The following is an 11,345-nucleotide window of genomic DNA, read 5'->3' on the forward strand; positions in this document are numbered from 1 at the left end:
GATTACGTCGGCAATTGCACGTCTTTTGATTGGATTATTGGAGTAGTCAGAGGCAGCGAACCGCACAATGGCTGACAGAGGAGAAGAAATCGATCTGGTCGCGGACATCTTTACAAATGCATTTTCAAGAACCATTTATGCTTTTGGGTTTTCTTTTTTTTCTGGGATTTCAGTTTGCCTTCATTCCAGATCCCCGGGGTGGACCGTGTTTTTTTTGTTTTGTTTTTTTGGCTGCAGTGATAGGAAACTGAAATGAGACTGAATTGTGTTAATTTGTTTTTTTGCTATATGTAATGTAATTTTATTCATGTTCGCTACAGGAGCCTACACAACTAACTGTTATACATTGTTTCTATATTTGCTGTGTCTCTTTTCGGATGCTGCGTCCTCCGGAGATTGCAGTTTGCTGCATACTTCATCAAGAATGTCTTTTTTGAGAAAAGTAACTGTAATAAAATTGACTATTCCTTGTGAGGTGTGAAATACTGTAGCCTAATTTCTTTTTTACTTTGCTATTTAACAGTTGATTAGTGTCTATTGCTGTGACATCATAATGATGCTATAAAGGTGGATTAATTTAGGAAGGACACCAGTGAAGGTGTCCTATTTTTTTCACCTGACTATACATATATATATATATATATATAGTCAGGTGAAAAAAATAGGACACCCCATTGAATATTCAGTTCTTTATTAAGAAATGTCAACATGTCAATTTCTGATCTTGTTTTAATTTGTACCTGTAGATGAAAGTGATGTAATTGCATGTAAACAACAAAATATCACTTTGTTTTCACTTGTTAAACAAAAGAACAACAAAAATGAGTATTTCACCTGAGGAAAAAGTTAGGACACCCTATGCCCTAATATCTAGTGTTTCCCCATTAGCTGAAATAACCTCACTGACACGTTTCTTGTAGCCATCTACCAGTTTCTGACATTGACTGGAAGAAAGATTCCCCCACTCCTCAATGCAGAATTCTTTCAGCTGTGTGATGTTGGGGGGTTAATAATAATAATTAGCCTCATATACGTTACAGCACAGTGAAATTCTTTTCTTTGCATATCCCATCCTTGGAGGTTGGGGTCAGAGCACAGGGTCAGCTATGATACAGCACCCCTGGAGCAGAGAGGGTTAAGGGCCTTGCTCAAGGGCCCAACAGTGGCAACTTGGTGGTGCTGGGGCTTGAACCCCCAATCTTCCAGTCAATGACCCAGAGCCTTAACCACTTGAGCCACCACCACCCAGTAAACAGATTGGCTTGCAGGCACAGCTAACCGTCAAATCAAGCAACTCTGATGGGACTCAAACCCACAACCTTTGAATGGCCACACCAACGAGCCTAGAAGTCCAACACACGAGCCATTGCGCCACAGAGCCGGTTTATGCACAGTCCGTTTCAAATCACCCCACAAGGATCTCAGTAGGATTTAGATCTGGGCTTTGACTTGGCCATTCCAGAATTCTCCATTTTTTACTTTTCAGCCAGTCCTTGGTGGATTTACTGGTATGTTTTGGGTGACTGTCCTGTTCCAAGGTTCAGTTCCGCTTTAGCTTCAATTTTTTGACAGATGGTCTTACCTCCAGCACCTTCTGATACAATGTAGAATCCATAATCCATTCCATGATGGTGAGCTGGCCAGATCCTGCTGCAGCAGTGCAGCCCTAAACCATAACACTTCCACCTCCATGTTTCACAGTTGGTATGACATTCACTTGCTGAAATGCTTTGTTTATGCCAAACATGCACTATTTTGATAATTCAATTTTAGACCCATCTGTCTGAAGCACATTATTCCAGAAGTCATGGCCTTTGAAACTTTAGTCTAGATATATTAGGGTTTTTGGCATCTTGTGGTCTGCTCTTGGGGTGAATTTGCTTGGTCGGCCTGACCTGGCCATGTTTGCAGTTCTTTTAAATGTTCTACACTTGGAAATAATTTTCTGGACAGTGGAATGGCTGATTACAAATTCTTTTGAGATCTTTTTATATCCCTTACCTAGGCCTCAGAGAGCTCTTTGGAGGCCTTACTCTTTGGAAGCTCTTTGATATCTCTCACTTTAACAATTAACAAACCAAGCTAAATGTCTGAGATTTAAATAAGGCAAGCCTCCTTCAAAATGCTCTGTAACAATGTTCTAATAATTTGCATCTGATGTGATACACCTGTATGTAATTTTGTCTATATTAAGTATAAATAAATGTTTTAGTTTGATTTGTTTAGATATATTACTTGAATCTTTCAATATTGATAAGATGAAGATCAAATGCCCATATGTTTAACTTTGTTAAATAAACACAGGCTTTCTTGGGGTGTCCTAATTTTTTCACATGACCGTGTATATAAAATTGTGTGTGTGTGTGTTAATGTTATACAGCAGCAAGCATGATCTTTGTTGCCTTTTCTTATAAGACCAAATCCGTTATAATATGTGACACCTTCAGTTTTGACTCTCAGGACTGAGAAAGAGAGAGAGAAAGAGAATGCACGTTTATGCATCTTTTTAGGGCAAGTCAGAGAAAATATTTCTATTATTGTTTAGTTTGTAAAACACTTTGGAATAATTCCAAAAACCCTGTTGCCTAACAGGGGAGAATGTAGTGTTCAAGGTTGTTGTGGATCCAGAGGCAGAAAAATACACCCTGGACTGAATTGAACCTAGGTCTTGAGGAATGTGTGAAAATACATGATGCCCTTCCATAAACTGGAGTCCTGGGAAAACTAAACACAGACAAGATGTCAATCCATTGAAGGACAACATGCACACACACATTTGCACATTCTTTTACAAGGACAAAAGTGTTGGATATGTTAGTAAAATATTTTATCTTTAGTTGGATGTTGTGTCAGAGTTTGCTGAGAAGATTAAAGTGTGTACAGTATTGCCTTGTATAGTTTACTATATTATACTTTCTATTGCCTGTGTTTATTGACTTTGCACTGTCAGTAAATTTTTTCACTTTACACTTACATACATCTGGTGTTTCAACACATATTTACCACATAATGGCCTAGTCAATGTGCTGAATTGAATTCTATTAAAATTAATTCCTACATTTTCAATGGAAGTCAAGTAAGGACATAGGCTAGGCCATGCAAAGCATTCCTGAGTTATATTAACTGTACATCACTTCATTAATATATCATTCAATGACATATAATAACCCAAACCCATTACTAGAGAAGCATCCCTTGTACTTTGCAATGGATATGATTTTCTTGGTATAATGCAGACAACCGTTCCTTCACCAAACATACATATAGCACAAATATTGCCAAAGGGTTCTGTCTTTGTTTCATCTGACCAGAGTATACTAGTTTTTAGTACATTGTTAGACATGTATTCCTTTGCTTTGCACAAATAAAAAAATAAACATAGCTTTATTTTTAAAATGCCAGAGTTGCTTCGAATATTGTTAGTCCCAGGCTAACTAAATCAAGTCCAGATGTTTTCATAATCCATATGGATTACCTTATTGAGCAAACGTTGACTACATGTTTAACAGTACAACAGGCTTAAAAAAAAACAGATCACATAGTAAAAGATTTGGTGATAGCAATATGAACATGCTTTATAAGCCTGATACTTGCTGCCACTAACCATTAAAAATTATATGGAATTAAAAAATTATATGGAAATTGGCCCAAATGTTTCAGACACATAGCTTATCTACCAAACCATGAAACTGATTACTAATTGATTTATATAAATTTGGTCTATTTGAAAAAAAAAAAATCATCAGGGAGACTTGAAACATGTAGTTGCCAATGTAATAAATCAGTCTGTAGGATCACACTCTTTTACCCACTTGTTTTCACACACTGTTCTTGGCTTACTCCAAGGGAACACTAATGGAAACTTTCAAAACAGCTTAGCTCACTGGTCAAGAACAAAGAAAAGTAAAAGTAATAAAACATCATTTATTTTACATCAGAAGCTAATGAGATTTATTTTATGCATACATTAAAACCCTAAAATTTTACTTCTCTCAATTAGCTGTTAAACTGTTTTTTTATTTTGAAATATGTTGCTTATAAGACACCCAAGCTAGTGCATGAATTTGTTTAAATCAGTTTTATTTCTGGATCCCTATTGAGAAAACCTTCAGATGACAGTAGCAAAGACAAATCTTCTGACTTGAACTAAAGAAAAGAACGGAACCAGGGTAAAGGCAAACATTGAAAAATATGTTGAAAGGATGTTCGGTACAAGCAAATCGTCAATAAGTCCCGGGATAAGCACATTAATAGCATATTAATGAGGCCTGTGAGTGAACTTTATGCATAAAAGGCTACTATTTTTAAGATTCTTCTCCAGCACTTCAACAACAGTGCATACTAAATTCAGATGCATGATACAAATGTGTTGAAAAAATGTTTTTGGCAGACTGCTGCTGACTGCATGTGGACATTTCCAGCAACGGGTCTTCTTTATATAGTATGATATGAGGCATTTAAACACTGGTGAATTTTGCATACAGACACACTCCCCCTAGAATAATTTATTTTATCAGCAAGAAAACTGATTTGGAATGTTAGTTGCACCATCCCCTGATAAACATTATTACTATGGCAACCAGTAGTAGGAATGCTTATGGGCAATTTTATAGTACAGACAGCAGTAGGTCAGGTCAAAAAAATCCAATGCTCTATTTACAGCAATGCTGCTAAAGCTCAAAGGAAGTCTGTTAATCCTGGATACAGGTATGTCTGAGATCTGGGTGGAACTGGGATTATCCACACAGAAATACATTATTAAATAGCAGACTTTGTTTCGAACATGTATCAGAAATTATCATTGAAACCCGTATATGATTCATCCAATATGAAGCCTCTGCTGATCTCTTCCCTGGCATCTCTAAATTGTCTATAGTGTCTGTGTGTGTGTGTGTGTGTGTGTACCCCATGTATTGTGTCCCCTGCTTTGTCCCTGTGTCCCCTGGGATACACTCCCTGTTCCCTATTACCCTGTGTAGGATGCTTTTCACTGCTTTTGCTGTTGTACAAGTGAGGATTTAAATGCATTACAGGGATGTATATTGGACATCTATTTATGGATATGGCTATTTATTCCTGTCAAACTGATTCCTGTCCAAAAATTTGTTTGCAATTTGTGTACAAAAGCCTTTAAAACCTTAATTGTAATCTCTGTAATTACAATTGACTCTAATTGTCATAAAAAGCCATTATAAAAATATGTTCAGATTTGGCTTACAATTACATACCATTTGTTAAAATAGCAATATGGCAAGTTGCTTGATTACCACTACTGGAGTAATATTAGCCTGTCTGTCCTTAAATTATACCCTACTATTGCAGCTTACAGGTATGCTAACCAGAGGCCTGCTTTTCTCAGCACAGATGTCTGGGACGATTGCTGAAGATTGTGATTATCTCCTTCCATTGGTGCTGCCTACTTATGTGATGCTGTCAACTGCCAACATAAGTACTATTCACATGGAATCTGTAGTAATTAAAACTGACAGCAATCAACAGCTGAAAATAAATTTATTAAAATAATAATTAGGATAAAAAAAAGTTGAAATTTGACTAAGCAAATAGCAATTTTTGTAGGCTTTGTTTTTTTGTGCCAGTGCACCTTTGTGGGGTGTGACAACATGCTGAACATTTTCACCTTCCTGAATCAAATGCTTAGAGAAAAGTTTAAATTTTAGGTTCTCCTGGTGGAAGGTTTCCTGTGCAAAAATGGAAAGGGGAAATGACAGTGAAATAATTGTTACTGGAAGCACACTGCTTCCTGTCTTGCACAATTCAGCTAAAATGTTTTACAGCTAAATCTTGTAGAGTGCATTTGGTATTTTTAGATAATGTCCTGGCATGTTTATATAAAATTTCCCAATTACACATACCATATCATTACCATACTTTTCACATATAGTTCTTTGGCTCATCACAAATGTGTTTTATACTTTACTAAATGCCCAGCACTTTCTGAAGCACGTTAGAAACAGCAGGTATCAGTCTGTCTGCATAGTCCCTGAGATGCGTGTCCAATATGTAGGAACGTTCTCCCACAACTTTTTTCTGGAAGTTCTTTATGTGATACATGCGAGCAATTTCATGGTCCACTCTTACAGTCCCCTTCAATGATTGCAACAATCCATGGACTGTAGCCTCAAACACTAGACGAGGATTTACAATGACTTTGAAATTATTGAACATTGTAGGATCATTGCTTATCCTATAAACATATTCTAAAATGTTTAAACCATTAACCTTCTTCCAGGAGTCTGGTGAATATGTGTTTTTTCCTGGTTTTGGATCTTTCATGTAAACAGGAAAAAAATTATTTTCAAACTCAAAGCCCACATTGTGATTGTATTTCCTCTCCAATTCAGGCAGGAGTTCTGTCCAGTTTTTGAGGTTAATAGGCAGAATGAATTCATCCAAATCTTGAAGAGCTACATAGTGACTCTGGTACATGTAACGATACACACAGTCATTAAGTGCCGCAATTTGTCCGAAGTAGTGTAACTCCCCAGGTGAGACTGACTTCTTCCAACCTCTGGACACATTAATGTAGGACGATATACGCCAGGGGATGATCTCCACAAAGTTCTGACTGACGTAATAATCCAGGACCTTCTGCGTAACAGGATGGCAGCTGGTTTTGTAAATAGCTACCCTTTGGACGCCAAGTATCTTGAACATCTCCATGGCCTGCACAAGCATTAAAACATCCACATAATCATACATGGCAGAAATGCAAACTGTGAATTCATAGGGAAAGACTTCCAGTTTCTTCTGATTCCTAATAGGTTGGAAGGCGTGAATGTCCTGCAAGGTTTTATTCTCTTTAACTGATCGGGAGGTGATAGCCACATGTGTTGGTGTTGGACACTTTTCTGGTACTTTGCAAAAAATATCAGCAGTGCCGTATTCAAAGCCAAAGTGGTCAGAGTGAATGCTGTGGGTAGCAGATACTGACACAGTTCTTCCATTGCAGCACAGTATGCACTGATACCCTGTGTTTTCACTGCGAAGCACTATAGCAATTGTCCGTATCTGTTTCACCTTCTGGCGGTGCTCAACGTACGAGCCGACCATATATGCTTTAAGATTGGTGACTTTAACGATTGGGTCATTTTCTACTGGCACACCGCATGCCATCAAGGGTGGCTGCTTCTTTTTCCAGTGAGGGTAAAAATAGGCAGGCTTGACATTATTAATTTGTTTTTCTTGAGTAAGGAAATAAAGTACAAACATGAGTACAAAAATGATAATTGTGATAAAGAGGGTCCTTAAAGTAGAATAGTGCTGTGAGTCTTGAGCTGTCCTGTAAAAGAGAAAAGAAAAAAATATATTACAGTTAGACAGTAAAAATTTTATTTCTTATACAACACATTGCGCCATTTTGTAGGCTACCCAATGATCAGGTCAGGTGACAGGTGACAGAAATGAAACCTTGCTTCCATTAAGAGAGCCAGAAGAGGCCAAATTTGTTCCCTTATTACCAGGCCATGGATGGTTGTGACTTCATCACAATTCATCCCCTGACAATAGGGAAACTTCTGTGCCACTGTTGTCATTGTCAAGTTCTAAAAGTAGACTAGGATCTCATTTATTCTACTAATAGAAGATATAGTATGTGTAATTATTTGTTTAATTGTTAATGTTTAATGTAATGTCATGATTCAGGGTCGATCAATCATTTGGGTTCTGTGGCACAGATCATAATAATATAGCATATGAGAAAAAAAATGGTGTACCTTGGCCTTTAGCATACCACAATGCACTACAATTGAAGTATAAAAAAAATGAATACAGTATATGCATAATTTATTTTTGTTTTATTTTCCCTTGTCTCTGTTTTTGTCTCTTTTTTTTTGTCAGTCTTGCACACAGTTATTTCATGAAAAGATAAAAACATTAGTCGGATTTAGTAATGTAGAATTTGAAAAAGTATGACGCGAAAGTAATTTATTTAAAATAATTCAAGTTGTAAAATATTATGTGCGTGTGTGTGTGCACATCTAAGTGCGCTGTGTCAGCTGTGAATTTCCATTTGGGATGAATAAAGTATCTATCTATTAGCTCTGTAGATTTGTTCTGCAGGCACTAACTCAGAAAAGAACATTTAATTGCAGAATGTTATTGAAACAGCAGGAAAAAAATGCAAGCAACTCGCAACGCAAGACATTCCCTTCCCAGCTCCTATTTGTTTCCATCACCATGTACTTTAGGGTTTTAGTAGCTTTGCATATTCTCTCTCCTTTAACATATTTTTATTAGGTTTTAATTTTACCTGTAACTGAAATGGACTTGAAACAGCTAAGATGGATAGAGCCAAATACATTGCTGTCCAAAGTAAAAACCTGTTCCAGTCTGCAAGAGACTTGAGACTGTGGTGGGGGCCCACCATCCAACAGCATACCAGCCTTTAGCATACTGCCAAAGCTACACTGGTTCAAAACCATAAACCTGAAAGTAGTAGCATGGTCATATTAAAACTAGAGCTTGAGAACTGACTTTCCATCCAGTCTGACAAAGCTTTTTGTAAAGACGAATGACAGAATCCTGTAATGCAAAGCTCACAGAAACATATCCCATAAGACTTGCTGCTGTCATTGCAACCAAAGGTGCTACAGACCATGGGGTGAATATTTATGCCACCTAGAAACGTGTAACAAAAAAAGTGCTATCAAATATTAGACATACTCCATAAACCAATAAGTAAGTATCCTAATTAGGTCTATTTCAGTTCCTGGTGTTAACAATTCAAAACATGAGAACATTATGCTTAAATTCACTGGCCATTTTCCCAGCATAATCATTCCACGTGTTATGGACGGTCACTTTTCTTGCTATTCTCTTTACTGGTGCTGCCATCAACAGAACAGAGAATATAGGACCACAGTTGAGCAGATTTGTTGGAGTTAAAATAATTGTGATATTTGAGACTGTCCTGTAACAGGGCTGTTGGCAGATGGAATTGTCTTTAAGTACAGTGAAAAGTGTACTGTGCTCTTACAGTGAAACTAAAAAGGGCGTTTAAAACAAGTAGTTAATGTTGTGTGTGACAAGAGAGGCGTTTAAAACAAGTAGTTAATGTTGTGTGTGACAAGAGAGGCGTTTAAAACAAGTAGTTAATGTTGTGTGTGACAAGAGAGGCGTTTAAAACAAGTAGTTAATGTTGTGTGTGACTAATTTCCTAACACAAAAAAAGGTGAACAAACCTGAATGTGAGAAATTACGCACTAACAAACAACGTGCAGGACTCCCCTCTGGTGCATGCGCAGAAGTGTTCAATGTATCCGCAAGAACCACTGGAAGGACGCGTATTTAAAATCACTTTAATGTATTATTATGGCCTATTTGACATATATGGACACTCTGTGGTTTACCTCCACCGTCGTGATATAATTATATGTTATTTTTCTTCTTCTTTCGGCTGCTCCCTGTTCAGGGTCGCCACAGCGGATCATTTGGTCCGCCTGTTTTCCTAATATAATAATATCATTAGCTGAAATAATAAGGAAAGTGATGTTCTTTTCGCCTTGTTTTTTGCGCAAGGGGTGTAGTTATTCCAGGAAAAGAGAGCAAAAACATTCAAGTCATGTAGAACGTCTAGCTCAAAACCGTTATGCGAAGCCTACATCGAAAACGAAAGTATGACGAAGTAGTAGCTCATATACAATAACTCATGTTGTAAAAATATTTTACTGGATATGGAAACTTTTGAAAATGGAGGAACATTAAAATACTTTACCTGCGAAGATCAGCAGTGTATGTACTCATCTTCTTTTGTTGTTTCGTGTGTGTGTGTGTGTGTGTGTGTGTGTGTGTGTAAGCGCGTTAGATTCGTTGAATCGTCAGACTTTGGTTCGGTCTTAATAATAAATAATAATAAATGCAGATGCCCTCTCAAACTCTGAAAAGAAGTTCAATACTACCTTAAACACAAATGCGGTAATTATGAACCTTTCTGACAGAACCTCTAAGCAGACACCTTTTGCTTTTGGATGCTTTTAGAAGGGCACCAAATGTTTCAATGTGACCAAACCATAATCTCCACTGGTATCCTGTTCTGGGAAGGGTAAATGATAGAAAGGCGTAATCACGTTATTGCGAAGCACCAAAAATAGCAGTGAATTGAGGAAGAGAATATTGTCATGTAGTATATTAAAAGACACTCATTTCAACGAGCTTGGTGGCTGTTTTAATTGGTAATTGCTATAAATGTAAGCGCTGTGCCAGCTCTGTCGATTATAGGGCAAATAATAAATGCGAACTAAGAAGTTTTAATAGAATATTATCGAAACAGCGAAAAATAATGAGAGGGAATGCAGTTCTCGCAATGCAAAATACATTAAAATCTACAGAAAATTCTCCTCCTAGCTCCTATTTGTTTCCATCACCATGTACTTCCAAAGGGTTCAAAACCACAAACTTGAAAGTAGTAGAATGGTCCTATTAAAACTAGACCTCACTCAGCTTGACATCCAATCTGGAAAAGCTTGGACTATTTTGTAAAAAGGAATGACAAAAATGTCAAGATCCTGTATTGCAAAACATATCCCATAAGCCTTGCAGCTGTAATTGCAGCCAAAGGTGCTACAGCCCAGGGGTGAATACTTATACCACCTAGAAATGTGTAACAAAAAAGTGCTTTCAAATATTAGACATACTCTATAAACCAATAAGTAAAAATCCTAGTTAGGTCTATTTCATGTCCTGGTATTAACAATTCATGTTGGCAATGTGGTAAAGCAAACAAAACAGTGCAGCAGTGTTTAGTATCTATCATAAGTGGTCCAAGAAAGTACCAGTGGTGAACCAGCAACAGGGTCATGGTTGACCAAGTGTCATTATTTCACATTGATTATAAAATCCTTTTACCAACCTATAAAGCACTACATGGTCTCACGCTGCAGTACTTGAGCGATCTTTTAGTCTTTTATGAGCCGCTTTTTCTTTCAAAGCCCCAAAGTTATGGAACAGCCTTCCAATTAGTGTTCGGGATTCAGACACAGTCTCAATGTTTAAGTCTAGGCTGAAGACACATTTGTTTAGTCAAGCTTTTAATATATAGTTTTCTTAGGTAAAGGAGCAGATCTGGAAGGTTCATGGGCATAGAGTGTTTGGTGTACTGGGATGTGTTGGATGCTGTCATCTTACCACCCTCGCAAGTCGCTCAGGTTTGCTGACTGTGAATTGGTTGGACGCTTTATGTCCTGGGAAGCCTTCATGTCTGTCACCTTCTGGCTCTCCCTTTTAGTTATGCTGTCATAGCTAGTCTTGCTGGAGTCCCTACCTGCACATTAAACATAATCTACATTGTCTTAAACATCACACGATCAGAATCATACTTAATATCTTTC

General features: G+C 37.4%; 1 protein-coding gene across 1 annotated transcript; it reads right to left on the minus strand.

The window, feature by feature from the left end:
- Positions 1 to 4,059: 4,059 nt before the first annotated feature.
- On the minus strand, positions 4,060 to 10,033 carry LOC131352404 (beta-1,4-galactosyltransferase galt-1-like). Its single transcript, XM_058388506.1, has 2 exons — positions 9,734 to 10,033; positions 4,060 to 7,300 (listed from the first exon to the last, which is right to left on the minus strand). The coding sequence occupies exons 1-2, from the start codon at positions 9,760 to 9,762 to the stop codon at positions 5,938 to 5,940; spliced, it is 1,392 nt and encodes a 463-aa protein (XP_058244489.1). The 5' UTR covers positions 9,763 to 10,033; the 3' UTR covers positions 4,060 to 5,937.
- Between the last annotated feature and the right edge of the window lie 1,312 nt (positions 10,034 to 11,345).

The sequence above is a fragment of the Hemibagrus wyckioides genome, linkage group LG04 (assembly GCF_019097595.1).
Source record: "Hemibagrus wyckioides isolate EC202008001 linkage group LG04, SWU_Hwy_1.0, whole genome shotgun sequence".
In the NCBI taxonomy this organism is placed as follows: domain Eukaryota; kingdom Metazoa; phylum Chordata; class Actinopteri; order Siluriformes; family Bagridae; genus Hemibagrus; species Hemibagrus wyckioides.

What these genes read in the sequence shown, in the direction of transcription:
- LOC131352404 (XM_058388506.1), bottom strand. Translation starts at nt 9,762, where the DNA reads ATGAGTACATACACTGCTGATCTTCGCAG. An exon ending in TACACTGCTGATCTTCGCAG is followed by an intron (nt 7,301 to 9,733) that starts GTAAAGTATTTT and finishes TCTCTTTTACAG; the next exon opens with GACAGCTCAAGACTCACAGC.